Source organism: Actinia tenebrosa, unplaced genomic scaffold, assembly GCF_029948245.1.
Source record: "Actinia tenebrosa isolate PJP-AT-01 unplaced genomic scaffold, QUT_ActTen_1.0 PGA_scaffold11__36_contigs__length_13525064, whole genome shotgun sequence".
Lineage (NCBI taxonomy): Eukaryota > Metazoa > Cnidaria > Anthozoa > Actiniaria > Actiniidae > Actinia > Actinia tenebrosa.
In genome coordinates this window covers 7,951,504-7,973,714 of record NW_028292571.1, presented here as the reverse complement: position 1 = coordinate 7,973,714, position 22,211 = coordinate 7,951,504, and the positions used below count along the sequence as shown (strand labels likewise).

Sequence of the window (22,211 nt, the reverse complement as noted above, 5' to 3'; positions counted from 1 at the left end):
ATTGTACTCGAAATTGTGCAATTTCCTATACAAATGCTTTAAATCTCGTTTTTGTTGATCTTCTTTCTAAAATTCAAAAAATTATTATCGATTTTGAATGTGTTTCCGGTAAGGGCTTTTTTTGTTTTTATATTGTCGTAATGGTCAAAATCAATTAATCCTGTGCAAATCTAAATTGTAGTTGATTTGTGACGTTTTTAGAAAGTTAGATAAAATGCACTTTAATGTATCTTACTCTTTTGAAAAGGTTAAGTAAAATACTCGTTCTTTTTCATTTTCTTAAAAACATTTTTTCATTTATGTCAATTTTCAGTTTATTATATGCATATTGTTTTTTTTTTTTTTTGCTTTCAAGTTTTTATAGTAAAGAAATTTAAAATTATAAATGGTATTGCGTAAAGTTGTTTTGATGTGGTTTTTATTGTTCGTTATGACAGAAAGAAAACATTCTAATTGATTTATGTTATGTTTTTTAGGAGTGCCGTTTTTTGAAGTGAATTATTAGTTATAAGATATTTTTCATCGTATTAAGCAGCCGAATCCAACTTCCTTTAATTAAAAATAAGACAAGATCTTTTCAGGGTGATGCAATGTTAAGACAAATAACCGTGTCTGTTAAAAATAGCAGAGAAGAATAAGATAAAATAATAACTAACAAAACAGAATGGAACTTTATGAAGATCCCTAGAACAGTGATAATGTAAATTTCCTTTCTTCTTATACTTTACAGCTCGCGCTAGTTTACTGCGCGCGCTCTCGTTTATGAGTATAAACACTATATCACAACGTAATCATTCAGTTAGATTGAGTTAACTTGAAAAGATATTGATATACTATTGGAAGACCTAAAAAATTGCTAATTCTGATGTATCGTTTCTTGTACTTTTTTATTTTTCTTGCTATATTCCTTTGTCATTTCCTTTTTTCGTTTTTCATTTTCCAGTTTTTCATATTTTTCATTTCCCATTTTTTTATTTCCCATTTTTCATTTCCCATTTTTCATTTCCCATTTTTTCATTTCCCATTTTTCATTTCCCATTTTTCATTTCCCATTTTTCATTTCCCATTTTTCATTTCCCATTTTTCATTTCCCATTTTTCATTTCCCATTTCTTCATTCCCATTTCCTCATTTCTCATTTTTGCACTTCCCGTTTTTTCATTTCATATATTTCCCGTCTTTTTATTTCACATCTTGCATTTACCATTTTTTCATTTCCAATTTTTTCATTTCCCATTTTTCATTTCCCATTTTTCATTTCCCATTTCTTTATTCCCATTTTCTCATTTCTTCACATCCCGCTTTTTCATTTCATATATTTCCCGTCTTTTCATTTCCCATCTTGCATTTCCCATTTTTTCAGTTCCAATTTTTTCATTTCCCCTTTTTTTTATTCGCATTTTTGCATTTCCCATTTCTTCATTTCTCATTTTTTCGTTTCCCATTTTTTAATTTACCATTTTTTACATCCAATTTTTTCATTTCCCATTTTTTCAATTCATATATTTCCCATTTTTACATTTCCCATTTTTTCATTACCCATTTGTTGGTTTCCCAATTTTTCATTTCCTATATTTCATTTTTTATTTTACCATTTGCCATTTTTTTATCTCACATTTTTAATTTTCTATTTTTCATTCCCAATATTTTTATTTCCCATCTAACATTTCCCATTTTTTCAAATTCCATATTTCATTTTCCCTTTTTATTCATTTCATCGAACATCTGCAGTACACGATTACGAACCGCTGCAGTGGAATATTTGGCAATTTTTTCATCATAAAAAGTCAATCTCGTACCCAGGCCCTTCATTTCTCACTGCGCATGTTCGACGAAATAAAATGGAGTATCAAACACTCCAATGACCGGAAGCCACATTCCTGCTTTTTCGCACATGCGCATTATCAAATTTAAACCGGAAGTTATGCACTAACAAACGAAAAAAACAAAATGGCGGACTGTTATGTGCTGAAGCCGTTATGAATACCCGTTGCTCTCAATAAAATGGCTTTGAAGATAGTTTTAAGCTCAAAGAGAAACAATACGGAGCTATTATTATTGGGCTACAACGATTCTTTTATTGTGTTTTGTCAACTGGATACACAGAAAATCGTAAGTGTTATAATTGCTCGCTCCTCGTGTAGGACCCGTAGGATTAAATTCCTGATTCTACAATACTAGAAACGCTCATAACTCGCTTGTTTCCCGCTCGATCCTTCATAAGCTTACATATCTTTATCGCCTGATTCTGTAGTTCACAACGGTACTAAATTATTAAACTATCTGGGTGTTTTTCGAATTGTATTCCTTGAATTTCATGAGTTTTGATTTCTCGGTTAATTGCTGTACTCCTCATGTACTCAGATAGCTTCGCAGATTTATGATTTCTATATTTGCCCGCTCGATCCTTCATCAACCTACATATCTTTATCGCCTGATTCTGTAGTTCACAACGGTACTATATTATTAAACTATCTGGGTGTTTTTCGAATTGAATTCCTTGAATTTCATGAGTTTTGATTTCTCGGTTAATTGCTGTACTCCTCATGTACTTAGATAGCTTCGCAGTGTAGTCTACAACCACTGATAGAAGATAGCCTTTAGTAGATAACCATAGAGTACACCATTCGAACGCAGTTGCAGTGACTAGAGTAGATTTATTGACGGTAGATATTGTTACGATCTTAAGAAACTAAGAAACTGGTTCGAACTGAAATACAGGTTAAAACACAACATTAATTTAAGATCAATTATGCTAGCTATTACAAGATCAATAAATTCACTTACTTTGATGTACGTGGATAGGATAAAGATTGAGAAAGAAGGTAGAATTTTGATAGATTGAAGACTGATAATACGGTGTAGTTAGCGTCGAGAAAGCTATATGATACTACTGAAAAAGCACGTGTCATAGATTGATTGACTGAGGTATCGAGTCACTTAATCATATAATAAAAAACTTTGTAAAAGATTAACTAGTTAACATTCCGGCCCCTTAAAGGCGCTAAGTACTGCCTTTACAATAAACTATAAGGATAAAGGCCGGAGGACAAGAAAACTGAACGGTAACAATAATAATCGTAAATGGTATGTAATAAACTAAGAGTTCAAAGTTAGTGTCCCTCGTGCATTGCACAATAGTATATCGTAGAGTCCTTTGTTTAGGCTGCAACATCTGCTTCCTCCAGAAGTACAATCTTACTGACTGGACGTACAAGCGTCGATGTCTTCGTCCTTATTTTAGCGGACCGTACTAAGCCATCCACACTATTCTGGTAAACTTCTAGTACTCTGCCTAGTGGCCATGAAAATCGCTGTGTGGTATCATCAACGATCATCACGACGTCGTTGGGTTGCAGATTCCGTTGCTTTTTGATCCACTTTTGGCGGGCTTGTAGACTGGGCAGGTACTCTTTCACCCACCTCCTCCAAAAAACGTCGGCTAGGTACTGCACCTGTCGCCACCTTCGCCGACTGTAGACGTCTTCCTTTGCAAAAATACCTGGGGGAATGGTCGAACCTGGACGTAGCAGTAGCAGATGGTTGGGAGTCAGAGCTTCAAGGTCTCGCGGGTCTTCAGAAACCTTTGTAAGTGGGCGGCTGTTCATGATCATTTCTACTTCGCACATCAGGGTGGATAACGTTTCGTCGCAGATGGTTTGTTGTTTTAAAAGTCCTTGGAGAATCTTCCTGGTCGATCTGATACATCGCTCCCACACACCGCCATGGTGCGAGCCTGAAGGTGGATTGAATGTCCACTTTACATTCTTTGCTAGAAGCGCGTCGTGGATGGCTTGCTGATTCATTGATTGGATCGATTCGCGAAGTTCCCTTTCGCCCCCGACGAAGTTCGTCCCATTATCCGTCCTAATTTCTTTAGGTGGGCCTCTTCTTGCGATAAATCGCCTTAGCGTGTTTATAAAGGAATCTGTATCTAGGCTGTGTGAAATTTCTATATGAACAGCTCGTACGGTAAGACAAGTGAAGATCACGCCGTATCTCTTTACTGTTGTTCTTCCACGACGTACCAAGAACGGTCCAAAGAAGTCAATCCCGACGGATGTGAACGGTGGATTATCCGGAGTCACGCGGTCTCTTGGCAGGTCCGCCATTTTTTGCTGCTGTGGTTTGCCGTGATTCTTTCTGCAAAAGAAGCATGTACCGATGGCACGGCGCACCGCTGCTCGGGCCTTGACAATCCAGTATCTTTGTCTTAGATGAGATAAAACATGCTCTGCGCCACAGTGACCATTAGTAACGTGGTGGTGTCTAATCAACAGCTCGGTGACATGCTGCTTGCTAGGGAGAATAATTTGGTGCTTGTGATCTTCGTCTATCGGTGCGTTCGCCAGACGACCTCCTACACATATCAGGCCATCAATCAGCTGAGGACTGAGGTTGTAGATAGAACTTGACTGCAACACTGTGGAATTACGTGAAGATAGAGCGACAACCTCTTCGGGAAAGGCCGACTTCTGCACTAACTTGAGGATTTCCCTTTCTGCCGCATTCATCTCGTCCACTGTTATCGGATCCAGCTTGTTCGAAGTGTTGACAGTCTCTTGAGCCCGACGCTTGCGGCACAGGTTACGGAGATTTGACTTCAACCGCAACATCCAGGCAACGGACTTGCGCAGGCGGGTCCAACTGGAGAACCGTTCGAAGCGCTTTACCATATCCCCGTTCATTTCCGCTGTGGAGATAACGTTGACTACTGCTTCCCTCTTCACTTCTGGGTCGTTATCTTCCAGTTTCACAGCAGGACGTCGAGGCCAGTTCTCTTCTGAATTCCAAAGGAAGCCTGGACCATTCAGCCAGCGGTTATCTCCTAAGGCCGCTTTAGGCGACAAACCTCTTGACGCATCGTCTGCAGGGTTGGACCTTGTGTCGACATACGACCATTGAGTCCTTGTTGACTTCTCGCGTATTGCAGTCACTCTGTTTGCTACAAACGTATGGAATCGTTTGTCCTCATTCTCGATGTATGCAAGTACGCATGTGCTGTCGGTCCAAAATCTCGAATCTTCTAGCACTGGGATGGAAAGCTCTTTGAGAGACATCTGATCGAGTCTAGTGGAGAGAACAGCCGCAGACAACTCCAACCTCGGTATGGTAACTGGTTTGAGGGGTGCTAGCCTCGACTTGCCATTGACGAAAGAACAGTGAATTCTCCCTTCTCGATTGACTAGTCTGAGGTATGTTACTGCTCCATAGCCTAGTTGAGAAGCGTCAGAGAAGTGGTGCAATTGGCTTGATGAGACTTCACCGAATCCGTCTGGTTTGAAGCAACGACGGATAGCTAAGCTTTCCAGATGTGGTAAATCTTGCAACCAGCTCTGCCAGCGTTGAAGGTCTGCCTCTGTCATAGGATCATCCCACCCTAGTCTTTGGCGGCACAGGTCTTGGAGCAGCAGCTTAGCCGGTAGCGTATATGGAGCAACGAATCCCAGCGGGTCGTAAATCGAACTGACTACCGAAAGTATACCTCGTCTGGTGGCGGGTCTGTCCTTGATAACGATAGCGAATCCAAAGGTGTCGGATGAGACTTTCCACTGAACGCCAAGAGCTCTCTCAATGCATGTAGAATCGAAGTCCAGAGTCTTCGTAGAAGGCGCTCTTTCCTGTTCTGGGATTGTCGAGAGAACCGCAGCGGAGTTTGACATCCACTTTGTCAAACGAAAGCCTCCCTTTGCCAATAGATCACGCAGCTCTTTAGCGAGATGAACTGCAGCTTTCTCGGTAGCCACAGACTTGAGGCAATCGTCGACGTAGAAATTTCTCTTAACTGTCTCGATTGCCTGTGTACTGAATTCTCCTGAGTAGTCGTCAGCTGTCTTGCGTAGAGCAAACGTTGCGCAACTAGGCGATGAAGTTCCTCCGAACAGATGGACATTCATCTGGAACTCTTCTATTTCACCTTCGAGATCTCCATCCTTAAACCATAGAAATCGTAGAGCGTCACGATCTCCTTCCGGTACTCGTACCTGATAGAACATTGATTCAATGTCTGACATGAGGGCAATTGGTTCCTCGCGGAATCTCGTAAGCACCCCAATCAGAGAGTTGTTAAGGTCCGGCCCCTGTAGAAGCTCATCGTTCAATGCTTTGCCTTTATGCTTAGCTGAGCAGTCATATACGACGCGGACCTTGTCGGGTTTTTTTGGATGGAACACAGGGTGGTGAGGCAGATACCAGGTAACATTCGTGGCGACGTAACAGTCAGTGACCTTTCTGGCGTAGTCTTTCTCGAGCAGATTGTCGATGAATCTTGAATACATCTCGTGTAGCTTGGGGTCCTTCCCGAGTCGTTTCTTCAGGAGCAGAAGACGGTGCATAGCAAGGCATCTGTTGTTTTCAAGAGAGGGCGCGTCATTCTTCCAAGGCAGCGCCAACTCGTAATGCCCATCTTTACGACAAATAGTTTCCTCCATGATCTTTAGAGCTCGCCTGTCTTCCATTGACATAGTTCTCTTGTTGTCGTATTGTGAGTCGTTGAACTCCATATTGCAGAAACTCTTAAATTGATGTTCGAGATTTGCTTCAGATTGAACAAAGTTCGACATGTGGAATTCGTGGGCTCCATTTTTCAGTGGTCCGACAACCGCCCATCCTAGAATGGTCTTCATTGCGTATGGTTCTCCTTCTAATCCTGCTCTGATTTCCTCCGGTTGCAGGGCTCTGGGAACGTCGCTGCCAATCAGTAAGTCGACCTCTGCATTGATGCTTGGTATACTAAGACCTTTGAAGTGTTGCCAACTGTTTACATCTACTTGACTAGCCATACTTTCTGTCGAGACAGGAAGATTCGCAATGGAGAATACGGTAGGAATTTCTAGATGGCCAGTACCATCCAGGGCTGATACCTCTAGGCCAAGAACTGTTGTCTCAGTTTTGCTGTTGACCTTCTCTATCGTCGTGATAGATAAAGTGGTTTCCTTTCCTTGGGCATTGAGCATGTGTTTGAGTCTTTCTGTGCAAAAGGTGGTATTTGATCCCCCATCCAGGAACGCGTACGTTTGTACTACCTTGTTGGAGTCTCTTGCCTTGACCTTCACAGGAACTATAGGCAAGGCTATTATCTTCCGGGTCGGGACTGTTGGGTGACTCTTGACATAGCCGTTTCGAACCTGGGAGGAACTTTGGTTGGTGGTTTGTTTCGAATCACTGCTTGTTGCCTCGCCATCTTGTTTGGATTCTTTAGCTGTACTCGACTTTGGGTGAAGAAAGGTCGAATGTTTTTGTGTGCATCCATCCACCTTGCAAAAGCTTGCCTTTGAACAAGAATTAGCTACGTGACCATTGGTAAGACAGTTGTCACACAATCTCTTGTTGCGAACAAGTTTGTGTCTTTCTTCTAAGCTCATTCCTCTGAAGACGGAGCACTGAGAAAGCCAGTGATTATTGCTGCATGACGGGCATTCTGGAAGTCTCCGAGACGTCGTAGTATTGAGACATTCGCTGTTCTTGTTATTGCTGTTTGGAGATGTTCTCGGGTCGACTTGAGTTGCGAACGACATTGTTCTCCTAGTGTTTCGTTCGTTGTAACTTCTTGGCTTGTTTGTATTCAGGTTGCTGTTGTTTGACATGTCACCGAATATTGGATGGGCTGCAATTCTCGCGCGATCCTCCACGAATGCGGCTACATCGTCAATGGTAATTTCTCTTCCGTCCCTTTCGGTGATCCTATCTGCGATGTCGCGCCACTTCAGGCGTAACCCGTATGGCAGCTTGTCCACAATGCGCTTCAGCGTGTCCGGGTTTTCTATTTTACTCGAAAATCCAATCTCTCTTAGGGTGTTCCTGCAGCTCGTGAGAAGGGTTGAGAACTTACGCAGTGCTTCGCCAGATTCGGTCTTTATCGGGTTGCCTTCGGTTAGTCTACCAACATACGATGCTGCTATTTTGTAGCTTTGGCCGTATCTTTGCTTAAGAAGTTTTCGGGCTTCGCGATAGCCTTCTGCGGGGGGCATTGAAAGGCAACTCCGCATCAGCTCCTGTACGTCTCCAGCTGTATATTGTACAAGATAGTACAATCTTGCATTGTCGCTCTCCGTTTTGGACTCGATGATATTCTCAAAGGCTCGGACGAAGCTGCAATATTCTATCGGATTTCCGTCAAAGGTTGGTACCTCAGGCTGAGGTAGCATCAAGGCAAGGGTGTGTCGCTGTTGCTGAACCAGTAGGCTCTCTATTTGTTGAGCTTGCATTCTCTGGGCCGCCATCGCGCTAAGAATAGCTTCTTCGTTTTCCGATTTTATCTTGATGTCCTTCTTCAAGTCCTCTGTCTTCTTCTCGTTGATTGATATTTTAAGGTCGGCTGGTAAGTTGAGCATCGGTGGTGGTGTTAATGGTGTCTTAGGCCTTTTAAAATCTCCGTTTTCTTCCGTACTGTCCTCGTCTGTTTCTTCGCCGCTCGATTCATTGGAAACTGTCTCGTAACTGCTCTCACCTTCGTAGGCATTTTCTTCGGCGGTGGCCTTTGCTATTTCTGTTTCCAGTTCCAATTGTTCCATTTTCTGTTTCAAACGCAGTTCTTCTTCTTGAAGTGCTTGTCGTTTTTTAAGAAGCGTCACTTGAACTTTCAACGCTGCCTTTCGTGCGGCGATATTTGCCCTTGACGAACGTGAGCTGCGATGAGACGTGACACTGGCGTTGTCGTCATCGACCTTTGGATCGCATGACTTCTTCTCCAACTCTGATGCTGTGGCTATAGAGTCTATTCTTCGTTTTAAATCGCAAACTCTTGTCATCTCTGCTTCGAAGTATTCATGGGATTCTTCTATATCGCATTCGTCAGACAGATTGGCGTGGTAAGTTTCGTGAGCAGTTCGAAAATTGTCCATCGCGTCATCCAGTTCGGGAATTTTCAATTTTATGGATTCTAAATTGTCGACGCTGAGTAGCATTTCTTTGATTTCATTTTGTGTTTTTGTAATAAGCCCTTTGGCGGCGCTCCTAGCTCGTTTCAGTTGTCACAGTTCTTCCATTATTGGATTGGCAGATTATTGAATTCCGATCATTCCTTTGACCATGCGGTTATCAATGTTCCTTTGAACCATACAGCATTCCGATCATTCCAACGAAATCAAGTACGGCGAAGTAGAAGTTATACAGCAATGTACAGTCGTAAATAACACAGCTATACGTACCAAATTCGAACTAAATGTAGTCTACAACCACTGATAGAAGATAGCCTTTAGTAGATAACCATAGAGTACACCATTCGAACGCAGTTGCAGTGACTAGAGTAGATTTATTGACGGTAGATATTGTTACGATCTTAAGAAACTAAGAAACTGGTTCGAACTGAAATACAGGTTAAAACACAACATTAATTTAAGATCAATTATGCTAGCTATTACAAGATCAATAAATTCACTTACTTTGATGTACGTGGATAGGATAAAGATTGAGAAAGAAGGTAGAATTTTGATAGATTGAAGACTGATAATACGGTGTAGTTAGCGTCGAGAAAGCTATATGATACTACTGAAAAAGCACGTGTCATAGATTGATTGACTGAGGTATCGAGTCACTTAATCATATAATAAAAAACTTTGTAAAAGATTAACTAGTTAACACGCAGATTTATGATTTCTATATTTGACCGCTCGATCCTTCATAAACTTACATGTCTTTATCGCCTGATTCTGTAGTTCACAACGGTGCTAAATTATTAAACTATCTGGGTGTTTTTCGAATTGTATTCCTTGAATTTCATGAGTTTTGATTTCTCGGTTAATTGCTGTACTCCCCATGTACTCAGATAGCTTCGCAGATTTATGATTTCTATATTTGACCAAAGTGTCATATAGGCGAAACTCCAGTTTTGACCTGGCCAATGTGTTTCCACTCACGTTGTTCATATTCTTGTACAAAATGCCTATTGAAAATCCTTCGACTCAAGCCAAAAATACTTAATAAAACGAAGAGCAAAGAAAACATGTCCAGACCTCATTGATGCATCATACATTATCCCTGGTTAGTCGCAGCAAATGACTGCAGAACTCCGTCAATTTTTGAACTTTAAAAAATATGGAAAATTTTAAAAAATTATATGGAAGATACAACACCAATCAACTGGTCCAGTTATGGAATGTTGATAAATTCAATGTAAAAACAGGCCTTGTATGACCCCTTTAAGATTTGAGTTTGAATTGAACTTGGACAAATGGGTGATTTACTAGTGAAGAAATGACATCAAAGAGACACAACAACTTATAATATAAGCTGCATGAACCTAATTTTATGACAATTTACATGGTTTTCATAGACTACTAAAAACTAATTTAAAATTGTTTCTCAATAGAGTCGTGTTTCATATTTTCCTGGAGATTTTTATGGTTCATTTTTAAAAATTAAGAACCTGTTTCAAATCTTAGGGTAAATAGGTTCTTATAAAAATGGATCATAATTTCATAATTTTAAGCTAACAGGTTCTTAAATTTTAGGTTCTTATGTGCGGGTGTTTACTGTATTTGAAGCCTTTGAATGTCTAACATTTATCTCATTATAAATTCAGTAAGCTATGGATACCTATGTATACCTATGGATACTAATGAATACCTATGGCTACTGACAAATACCTATGGATACTGACAATCATATGGATAGCCATGGGTACCTATGGATACCTCTGAATACTAATGGATAGCCATGGATACCTATGGATACTAATGCATAGTTATGATGGATACCTATGGATAGCCATGATTTTACCTATGAATACTGATGGATAATAATGGATCTTCACAGATACTCATGGTTAGCAATAAATACCTATGTATACTGATGGATACCTATGGATACTTATGGATATTCATGGATAGCAATGGATACTGATGGATATCTATGAATAGCCATGGAGGCAGATGTATACCTATGGATACCTCTGAATACTAATGGATAGCCTTGGATACTAATGCATAGTTATGATGGATACCTATGGATAGCCATGATTTTACCTATGGATACTGATGGATGATAATGGATCTTCACAGATACTCATGGTTAGCAATAAACACCTATGTATACTGATGGATACCTATGGATACTTATGGATACTCATGGATAGCAATGGATACTGATGGATATCTAGATGAATAGCCATGGAGGTTGATGTATGGTTGTTGGAAGTTTTGAATTCTGAAGAAGAGATTTGTATCTTCAAATTAATGAAACTAGTTGGTTTGACATGCAGAACATTACAGTAGAAGAACCGATTGTGCGGGGAAAAACAGTGCAAACAGATACAGTTACCCCATCTCCTGGATCTCTCTTATCAGATGCAGAAAAGGAATTCATGCTTGCTGAGGAGAATAACAATGTAAAGAGAAGTTCAAAAATTTATTTCAGAATTTAATGGAATTGACCTCAACTGTATGAGTGCATTAGGTCAAACACCTTTGCATATTGCAATTAACTGCGGGAGATTGCTGACACTGAATATGACTTCAGAGAAAATTACTTTAAACTGTCTGAACAGTACGAAAACTTTGCTATTTCTCTCTATGAAATACAAGAGTTTATGAGTGTTCCAGGGACAAAAAACATGAAATACGTCAAAGTGACAGGCTACCATAGCCAAGCTTAACAACTGAGAGTTCTTAACTTTGCAATTAAGACCAACAATAGAAAGGTAAGAGGTATAATTTGCATTCCATTCTTTAAGTGCATTTAGTATAAATACACAGGTGATCATTGAAAATCTCGCATGCTGATTGGTCAAGAAACTCAGATTATCACACGATAATCACCTCCAGCGATAATGCAAAATGGCGGTTACCGGGAAAATGTGTCTTTTGTCTTCTTTTTTCCCCCTTTTTGAAAGAATCACCTGTGTATTTATACTGAAACAATTATTCACCTCAGGCTCAGTGAATATCAGGAAAAATAACCTTAACTTCGTTTTGGTTATTATTCCCCAATATTCTCTTCGCCTTCAGCGAATAATTGTTAAATAGAGTGCACGCACTAAAGCCGTGAACATTAAATAGTACTAATTAGTACTATTTCATACAGAATCCTTTGTTTTCTATTATTTAATTATCACTATTTAGTGCTAAAAATTAGTATTTGTTTCACAGATTTAGTGTGAGCACTCTATCCCTCACTTAACAATCTGAGTAGTCATATGAGTTATTGATTCTACATGAAGGGAATAGTTAAATGGCAAAATATTTTGGGTTCCTCTGCTTCATCTGCCACACACCTATCATAGCATTCTTTGCTCATAGCTTTGTTCTGTTGTTAGTATACACCAAATCAAAATATGGTGACCAATTTGAATGACTATTGTTCTACACTTACTAGCAACTGACTAGCCTCTCTTTCATGTGAAAGTGCTTTTATGTTTCCAGTGAATAAGAGGCTAGTCAGTCAGTGATGATGGTTATTCAAGTTGGTCATCATTTTCAATTTGGTGTATTACCATAGTTAGTATTAACTACAGATGTTATTGTATAAATTTAGGCACTGCCTAAAGCTTAAAGGTTAAAAAAACCGAGTTAAATCTTCAATCATTTTTAAAATTTGAGATCAAGATAAAGTCCCATGATAAAAACCAGTGACACAATTGAGGCATGAATCTTGTTTTTGACCTTTTTTTTCAACCTTACTATGTACACTCCCCTGAATTTTGTCACATGAACACAACCCACAACCAACCAGCCCAGGAGATAAAAACATTCTTCAACAAAGTTTTCCATGGCTGATTTTTTTAAAGTTCTCAATTGCTGGGTAATTTTACTTGAAAAGCAACTACTGTACAAAATAACTACAAATAATCCAATACAATATCATGTTTAATGAAATTTACCTTGGATGTCTTCAATTCAAATCCAAATTTTGGATATTTTCAAATTTTTCAGGACAAAATTGAGAGCACTTTAATTCAGGCGTTATAAAATTAATTTCAAAAACTCATTTATAATTCATGAAGGAAACACAATAGAAATCATGACCATGAAGGAGGTTTTATATATCCAATATAGATTCGTCTTCATTTGCATAAACTTTAACTTGGATTTTCTCTATCAAACTTGGTTTTCGTCTCCTAACTTGGTTCATTTCAGTACAATATGAGAACATACATCATGAGTCTCTTAAGCCATTCAATAAGCCTTGTGTTTTTAAATCCTGATAAAATACTTCTGCTCTTTTATTAAACACTACTTAGAAAATTAGAGTTGAGCAAAAAAATAAGCTTACTTTTACTTCTTTCACATAGATGTTTGTTTATCCATAATGATTAGTTTTATGTTTTTATGTGAGCCATATTTTTATCACAAATATGAAAGAAAACAAATTAATGCTTCGATAGCACTAGATAGAATATTAACTAGAGATTATTACAGCTAAACTAGTCAAATTTGTGAGGCCCTGGACATTGAACAACACCAAACAAGTCATTTACTGCGCAGACTTTCAAACCATGAACACTTCAAGATTTTAACATTTTTTCATAACTATCAAATCACAGCTGTCCGTAGAAATGAAGGAATCATACATTTTTTAGGTGCCATTTAATCACAACAAACGGTGGAAAATCTTTAGATGTCATATTTTTAGCTCAATCTGTGTGAACTAATGAACTGCTAGAGATTAAAACATAGCAGTATGCAAAACTGTGGCACAAAGTGCAAATGCTCAATAATTTATAGAAATAAAACAAAAACATCGTTCATGTACAAAGTACCTGTTGATACACTTAATTGATACACTTTATATTGTAAATTTTTAAAAACTTAAATGACACAATAGACTCTGGAATGGCACAAAATATTTGGTTAGAAATTGGCTTCTGATTGGATGAATCAAAAGTGTTTTAAAAAACCCTGAAGTGTTCATGGTTCGAGAGTCTGTTCAGATATATTTAGTCCTTTTATATCACACAGTGGCCATTCGTATGGTACGCTGACCTGCAATTTCTATTCATACGGATATTCAAATATTTTGATATTACTTTAAATATGACAAAAAAGCATCCCAGCCATTTCGTGACTGAGTGGTTAGGTTTAGTAGTGGGGTTGGGATAGGCATTGTAATAACATTTAGTGCCAAGGGTGCCAGTTTCAAATCTTGCTTGCAATTGATTTTTTTCTAAGTGAGAAGAACCAAAATCCTCCAAAAGTCGCATGCTATTTAAATATCCATGCAAATAGAAATTGCAAGTCAGCCTTCGGTTACTGTTCAAATAGCCACTGCCTTTATATAAGCCTCAACTATTGTTCCAGAAGCTTAAAAGCTTACTAGATTTTGAGATTCGATTTTACCAATTTTCATCTGTTTTCATTAGGAGGAAAAACCCAGTAATAAAGAATGACAAAATATGTGAAAAATAAAGTTTACACTCATTTCAACTATATATGAATAAGAAACGGAGTTATTAATGAAAAATAATTTCAATTACCCATCACCTAAAGACATATATTTTTCATTTTGATATTAAGAAATAAAAACACCCTATAAATTATGCTGCAGGAAAACCTGTGTTTGACCCTTTTAGCCTCGATCTAGTAGTGATAGGGTTAAAAACACAAATGTAAGCTTTTTATAGTAACGGTTATACTATCTGGAAAACCTAAATAAACCGCGAATATTTGGTGTATCATTTATTCCTTTTCATATTTCATTCAACATTAAAATAAATTATATATAGATTCTGAAATATTAAAACTACTGTGTGTTATTTTAAAATAAAACACGAGATTTTTTGAGGAAACATTATCAGTGTTGTCCATGGTACAGTGTGTGTGGTTGTCGAAATAGTGCAAACTTTGAAGTCGACAGCCAAAATGAACAATCAACTGACATAAGTACGAGTTACGCCTTTTATTAAGGGATAGGTAGGGGTAGGGGTAACGGCACGCTGCGCTTGGGGTGTCTCCCTTCCAGTAATACCAATAAACATTTACTGAACAAGTTTTCATGCCCCCAGGCGAGGAGTGCTGACGAAAATAGGAAACCGGAGTTAAACATTTTAACAAGGCATAGAGAAAAGGTGTATAAGAGAAGGGAAACATCCTCAAGCGAAGCAGCCCCGAAATACCTCGTCCAGGGGCATAGTAATCAAGGCTTTTAGATAGACCCATCGAGGCGGCTTAGCAGGGGGAAGTGGGAGGGAACCCCAACTATTACAAAAATAGGTGCCGGGTTTTTTTTCCTTTCTTTTTTTTTTTTTTTTAAGCAACCTCACATGTCGCTGAATTTTGCCAGATACCTAACTAGTATTTTGAGCAACTTCACACGTCGCTGAGCCTTTGCCGAATAGTTAACGAGTATTTTGAGCGACCTTACACGCCGCTGAACTTTATCAGATACCTAATTAGTATTTTGAGCGACCAACTTCACAGGTGGCTGAACTTTGCCAAATAATTAACGAGTATTTTGAGCGACTAAACAAGTTGCTGAACTTTACCAAATCAATGACTAACGTATAAGCGCCTACGCACGGTACTGAATTATGGCAAAAGCAACAACATTGAAAACGAAACCGTGAGCGACTATATACAATTAAGTACAAACGCCAAAGCTGCACGTTACAGGAACAACACAGACGAAAAGTATTACCTGCTACTCCGGCGTTGACCGCCAAAAGCGTCCTGAACGGCTTGTTGCGGGGGGACGGGATTCTGTGCTTCTTGGGCATGCCCAATTTGAAGTAGTTGATTCTGTGGTTGCGGTTTTGGCTGAGGTTGTTGATTCAAAGGCGGCGGATCGGCCTGAAGAACAGCTAGTACGGTAGCCTGAACTGGCTGAGCTGGTACTTGGGACGTAGTTTTCTTCTTTCTCTGTACCTTTCATTAACGTGTCTTAGCTCCCACGGCGCAGCGATGAATGATGTGTAGAATTAAAAGTTTTTTCCTTTACTTCTCGTAAAACGCAAACGAGCTAAAATGTGCGAGTCCAGAGAGAACGGGAACGCTTATATAGGAAGCAGGTGAAAGAATGCATGCCATGAGAGGCCGAGACCATGCAAATGAGCGTTGATGTGAAAAAAAACTCGGGTTTTTTTGGGCTTTTCGTGCTCAAATTCCATAGAGTGCAAACAATATAACCGTGAAACTTTAGTAATACTAATAGCACAATTTCATGCAAATTCCATTGTTTTCTATTGTTTAATTAGCACTTTTTTGTACTATTTAGTAATTAGCGTTTCACGGATTAATTGTTTGCACTCTAAAGAGAATAGTGACTTATCATACTCTTACCAATTTTCTGTTCAAATGAAAACGACGCTCACGCATATTTAATTAGCCGGAAGCGAAACTCTGTCTAAGCCGTAAAAGCTTTGTATATTTTTAGCGTTTCAATGCTTTCTGTCAACTATTTGTCTAATTATAAAACTACCATTCTTGCTTAACAGTCTTTAGAAATTCTCAAGATAACTCAATATTTTCTTGAAAGCAGAAGGACCAATTAACGAAATGAAAAATAATTTCGAGCATATGCATCATAGCGTAAATTACTGTGTGTGATAGCCGAGCTAATAGGAAATTTTCTTTTAAGGTGGCTGGACCCCCTTACGCTTGACCGCTACCTTCCGTTTTTGGAACGCTGGTGCATAAACGTGTTTTATCCGATTGCAAATCTTTTCTGCACATATTCACATAAAGATTGAATTAATGTTTGATGCAGTTTTTAGTGAGATCGGACGTCATAACACGTGGTTATGATGAAATATTTGTTTTCGTTTAGAAAATAATTTTAGCCTTGCAGAGCGTTCAACACTAAAATACTTCGTACCACAATTATATACTGGATGCCTCCATTTGTGGGGATTTTTGAAAAAAATCTATCTAGCTAATTATGAGATATTTGAGATTCTTTAAGCCTGGTTCACATATGATCGCAGACGATCGCAGAGGATCGCTGGCGATCGAGTGCGATTATATGTGAACAGCTCTGCGATCGTCTGAGATCGTCTGAGATCGTCTGCGATCGCGATCGCAGACGATCGCAGGAATAGAATCGGGTTCTATTCCTGCGATCGGTTGCGATCGTTTGCGATTATATGTGAACAGAGTTCTGCGATCGTGAGATTGGAAGGTGTCCCACAATGCTCAGTTTTCCATAAAACACGTGTATATTTTTGATTTTCACAAGCGAAAAAGCATTTCTTTTTAGTTTTTTTCCAGATATAACTGGTTTAAAAGTATCAACACACGGTTATATATGCTAATTTACGTTTGTAAGGCTTTAAGCCCGGTTCACATATGATTGCAGACGATCGCAGACGATCGCTCTCGATCGCTCGATCGCAGAGTCCACTCAACCGAGGATCTCAAATCGAACTGTTCACATATGATCGCAGCCGATCGCCGGCGGTTTGTTGACACCTGAGTCCGCGAATTATCATTCAGCAGTAAAACAAAGTACGATGCAGATTCAACATAGACTTAAGAAAATAATCGCTGGCAAATGAAAAAAGAAACATTCGACTTTATGATCGTGAATACTTCATCAGGGGAGTCATCACTATGAAGAACAGGACGTGCAATCTTAAAATATACCCCAAAACGACAGTTGTTTACTTGCCTATATGGCTTACAAACGTAAATTAGCATATATAACCGTGTGTTGATACTTTTAAAACAGTTATATCTGAAAAAAAAAAACTAAAAAGAGATGCTTTTTCGCTTGTGAAAATCAAAAATATACACGTGTTTTATGGAAAACTGAGCATTGTGGGACACCTTTCAATCTCACGATCGCAGAATTCTGTTCACATATAATCGCAACCGATCGCAGGAATAGAACCCGATTCTATTCCTGCGATCGCAGACGATCTCAGACGATCGCAGAGCTGTTCACATATAATCGCACTCGATCGCCAGCGATCCTCTGCGATCGTCTGCGATCGTCTGCGATCATATGTGAACCATATGTGAACTCTGTATCTAGTTTTAAAAGGAACATTTTGAAGGTAATCGACTTATGCGATTTTGTGAAAACGTATTACAACTCTGTATTACAGTTGTGACAAACGTCCCACGTTTGAATAAAAAAACTCTGTATTACCATGCTTCGGGAGTAAATCGGAAAGCGGCCAAGCGAGATCAGACCGTGCATGGTGCGAAAGAATTTGGTGTTATGGTCATTAGCAAACAATAGAATTCCCAGAGCATCAAATCGTTGGGAAACGATCAATGTTTTCTGTATTTCTCGTTCGCTTTAGATCGCTTTAAATGAGTTCAATAGTCTTGCAATTTTGTGTAATATTAGTTTAAAGTTCTAATTTGTATACTGACGTAGTTTTGAGAGAAATGATCAGCGAATTTTAGAATAATGGAAGATCTAGTAAGATTGACTAGAAAACTGCGATGAACAGTGCGCATCAAATGTTTACCCCGTCTACTGCACTATACGTTTTCACAAAATCGCATAAGTCGATTACCTTCAAAATGTTCCTTTTAAAACTAGATACAGAGTAAAACTAAATGAGCAATGACTTTTGTGAATATATAGCTCTGAAATATTAATTTCGGCCATATGAAATCCATTGTTTAGTTTTGAAGTAGATTATGCACTATATTTAAAGAATCTCAAATATCTCATAATTAGCTAGATAGATTTTTTCGAAAATCCCCACAAATGGAGGCATCCAGTATATAATTGTGGTACGAAGCATTTTAGTGTTGAACGCTCTGCAAGGCTAAAATTATTTTCTAAACGAAAACAAATATTTCATCATAATCACGTGTTATGACGTCAGATCTCACTAAAAACATCTTTATGTGAATATGTGCAGAAAAGATTGGCAATCGGATAAAACACGTTTATGCACCAGCGTTCCAAAAGTGGAAGGTAGCGGTCAAGCGTGGGGGGGGTCCAGCCACCTTAAAGGTCATTGAATACTCCTTACCCGTAAAGTTTTTTCTTTGTATTCCAATGGGAAGTATTATATTTTTACGAGTTTCTATAGGTTCTGTGACGTTATATACTCAACACTAAACATGTCGCTCAGTATATTTCTTTTTAAATACCTTCATCGTGATGTTTATAACAAGGGTAGACAAGAGTTTTTTTTTTTTTTTTTGTCGTTGTTGAGATATATACATATTGGATTTTCAATTAACTGAGTCATACCTGAAAAACTACAAAGCTGGGACCGACAAGGATTATGGGTAGAAACATTTCATATACGTTCAGTCCAGGGGCGGAACCAGGATTTTGTTTTAATTAACTCGGGAGGGGGGGTGCACCCCTTAGAATCAAAAGGAAAAACCAGTATTGGGTACTGGTATTGGGCACAAAGTTCCAAGATCCAAGAATAGCTGAATGACTTCTGCTTATTCTCGTCAAGAACATGGACCTTAATAGCGTTGAGACTGATTCAATGTTCTATGTAGTCGACGAAAAATAAACCATTTCCGTCTCGGAATGGCCTATCGCCTTTGACGATAATGTTTTTTGAAATAAGTGTATGTCAGCATTGCCGTTAGGGACCGGTCATGATTTGAGTCGGGGGGAGGGGGGGGGGGGGTTGGAAGAGAAAATGGGGGGTCCCGAATTATTTTCAGCAAAAAATAGGGTGTTCTTGAAACTGATATTTAAGGAGTCTTAAGAAAAGTTATTTTGCTTGCATATATGAATCCAAGTTTTCTCATCTTTCAACGAAGTTTTCCTTTTGGCTCGTTAAAATTTGTATTTGCAACATAATACATTGTTTTACACCTTCATGTGTTAAATAGTTAAGCACCATAAACTGTATGAAATGTTTAGCATTGACCTTATTTCAATTCATCTTTCATGATTTAAATGCCATATTTCATGGAGAGTTTAATTATGTCTCACTACCGGTATATAAAGAGTATTAATGTATGTTAATATGATCGGATATTGTTTTATGCAAGTCATTTCACTGTCATCAAATCCATATTTAAATCAATATATATTAAGACTTTTTCCAATCTTGCTGGTTCTATTTGAGGTTTCTGTACTACAGTTGATACTCATGCAATGTTAAACTATGCACACGAGAAGAATGTTTTTAACAAATTTTTTATGCCGTGTTTTTAGATAACTATAGCAACTGGAACCCCTTCACAAAAAAAGGTCATGATCATAATAGCAATTTCGTAAAATATTCTCAATCTTTTGTTGATTTAAAAAAATTTTTCTTTTTTCTTTCTTTTTTTTTTTTTTTTTTTTTTTTTTTTTTTTTTTTTTTTTTGTATCACAGGCATTTGGATAGTTATTACAGAGGTCATCTCTATTGCAGCGAGTACTTTGTCGGTTCTGTGAATAATGCACACAAAAAGTGTTGCTATCTCTTAACACTATCGCGTAGTACTCTGATATTTACCTTACCTTATATGGCCATTTTTAGATGGGTTCTTCAAGTTGGGCCGGTTTGCAGACATTATCGGTCTTCTAAGACCAAACAAAAACCAAACAAAAAATTTTGGTACACTTATTACTTCACAAGTTTTAATAATAAGAATAATAATAGGAGGTACTTATATAGCGCATTGATACAACGTCTCAATACGCTTTACATTTATGACCAGTGTAGGACTTTACGGGCTGCATCTATTAAGGCGCAATTAGCAGCCGTGCAGCTTACAATCATGAGTGATTTGTTAGTACATTAGTGTTTATGCCTCCAAATTGGAATAGGCTGTTGAACCGGGGGACAATCCCCTCCTCTTACAAGAATAACTCAAAAGGTTCTTTTATGTCCCCCTTCACTGTAAAGCTATTTCTTTAATTGATAAATAGCATTGTCGTATCGAACTGCGCCCTGCTTAAGTGTACCATATTGAAATGACAATTGCAATCAATCAAAAGAAGGTGCAGTTTTCAAAGTATTAAATAAACACCTTTGTCTAAAAACATCCAGTTGGTTTTTTTTAGGATAAATACAGTGTATTCAAAATATCGTTATTCCTTTGTAATCAGCTCACCTGCTTCCGGTATTCGTAGCTAGTGACTACGACTTTAACCTCCACCTCGAGACACTTTGTAGAATCATTGAGTTTCCCGCCAACCATCTGATGCTCGTACAAAATCACTGATGGGAAAGAATAACCACAATCTTCAACTGCGATCCTGAAATGAAAAAGAAAATGTTGAAGTTTTTGAAAGGGCATGCCGAATAATTTGAGATTAATTTTCGGCTTGAGAATAATTTGAGCTCGGGGGTTTTCATTCTTTCGCATGCATACAAGATTTACTGTATTCTAGGGGACGATCATTTTTCATGCGGGCAAAAGAAATGGTGTTAAAGATTTTTACATTAATGACGATTATGCTTACTGGCCAACGCCCTCCAAAAAAGCATAATATTTTGCACATATAAATAAAACATATAAGGAAGGTAATACAAAGGTCACTTACGTTGCTTTTATGTGTTGAGGTTCTTCTTGCGAAGACACAAGCTGGAGGCATATCTCAAGTTCATCTGTAAAGAAGACCAACCTCCAGACATGGCCATTTTTCCTAAAGTTCCCGCTCGTTAGCGGGATTCCCCGGGAGCTGGCGCGTCTGGCGTGGGATTGGAAATTCTCTGTCTTCCAATATTTCGACCACACGCAAACGACCTCTTTTGCGTACTCTTTAGAGGCTTCTTCTGGCATATAAATACCAATTTAGCCTAATTGAATGATATAATAAGATAGATAGGCAGCATAGTATTTTAATATACCTTGTTTTTAACGTCGTTCACCAATTGACGATGTGCCTTTGTTAATAAGGCTTTGTGATTCACGTCTTCTTCGTGGTGGGCAACCATTTCCCTCTTGTTGCCGAGGAAGGCACAAAGCGGTACACCACAATTTCTTACTCTGCTGTCGCGGTCTGTCATGCGTTCCATAGGAAAACACCTGGAATTATATAAAATCAATATGTATGGGATGTTCTGGGGTAGGTATACATATATATATATATATATATATATATATATATATATATATATATATATATATATAAAACAAAGTATGTAATGTGGTCTATACTGTTGAAACAGTGCTCGATGCGTAGGGATGCAGAGCAATATATATATAGTAAAGATTGGATTAAAGACGAGACATGTTCACTGTAACTCCGAGTTTCGTGCTTACGCACTCATCAGACAGACTTTAATGAATCATTAAAGACTCATTAAAGTCTGTCTGATGAGTGCGTAAGCACGAAACTCGGAGTTACAGTGAACATGTCTCGTCTTTAATCCAATCTTTACTATATATATATATATATATATATTAAACT

General features: G+C 38.3%; 3 protein-coding genes and 1 long non-coding RNA gene across 9 annotated transcripts in view; 1 reads left to right on the top strand and 3 right to left on the bottom strand.

The window, feature by feature from the left end:
• The window catches only part of LOC148912443 (uncharacterized), a 141,054-nt gene that overhangs the window by 67,007 nt on the left and 51,836 nt on the right, over positions 1–22,211 (bottom strand). The gene's annotated exons all lie outside the window — the stretch shown is intronic.
• Positions 1,763–21,482, top strand: LOC148912446 (uncharacterized). Of its 3 annotated transcripts, none has more exons than XR_016119258.1 (3): positions 1,793–2,111; positions 10,522–11,637; positions 21,361–21,482. It is a non-coding gene; the product is annotated as an uncharacterized LOC148912446 (long non-coding RNA). The 3 variants fall into 3 exon arrangements; XR_016119259.1 differs by lacking the exon at positions 21,361–21,482 and adding an exon at positions 20,185–20,319; XR_016119257.1 differs by lacking the exon at positions 21,361–21,482 and having other exon boundaries at positions 1,763–2,111; positions 10,522–14,610.
• LOC148912447 (uncharacterized) lies at positions 2,637–9,574 on the bottom strand. 2 transcript variants are annotated; one of them, XR_016119252.1, is made up of 2 exons: positions 2,787–9,574; positions 2,637–2,709 (listed from the first exon to the last, which is right to left on the bottom strand). XR_016119252.1 is itself a non-coding variant. In XM_089027231.1 (2 exons), exon 2 carries the CDS (start codon positions 8,903–8,905, stop codon positions 3,161–3,163), a length of 5,745 nt encoding a protein of 1,914 aa, XP_088883357.1. In that variant the 5' UTR covers positions 8,906–9,305; positions 9,383–9,574; the 3' UTR covers positions 2,637–3,160. The 2 variants fall into 2 exon arrangements, 1 of the variants encoding a protein (XP_088883357.1); XM_089027231.1 differs by having other exon boundaries at positions 2,637–9,305; positions 9,383–9,574.
• On the bottom strand, positions 20,236–21,580 carry LOC116293316 (uncharacterized). Its single transcript, XM_031700733.2, has 3 exons — positions 21,342–21,580; positions 20,909–21,053; positions 20,236–20,375 (listed from the first exon to the last, which is right to left on the bottom strand). Exons 1-3 carry the CDS (start codon positions 21,578–21,580, stop codon positions 20,328–20,330), a joined length of 432 nt encoding a protein of 143 aa, XP_031556593.2. The 3' UTR covers positions 20,236–20,327.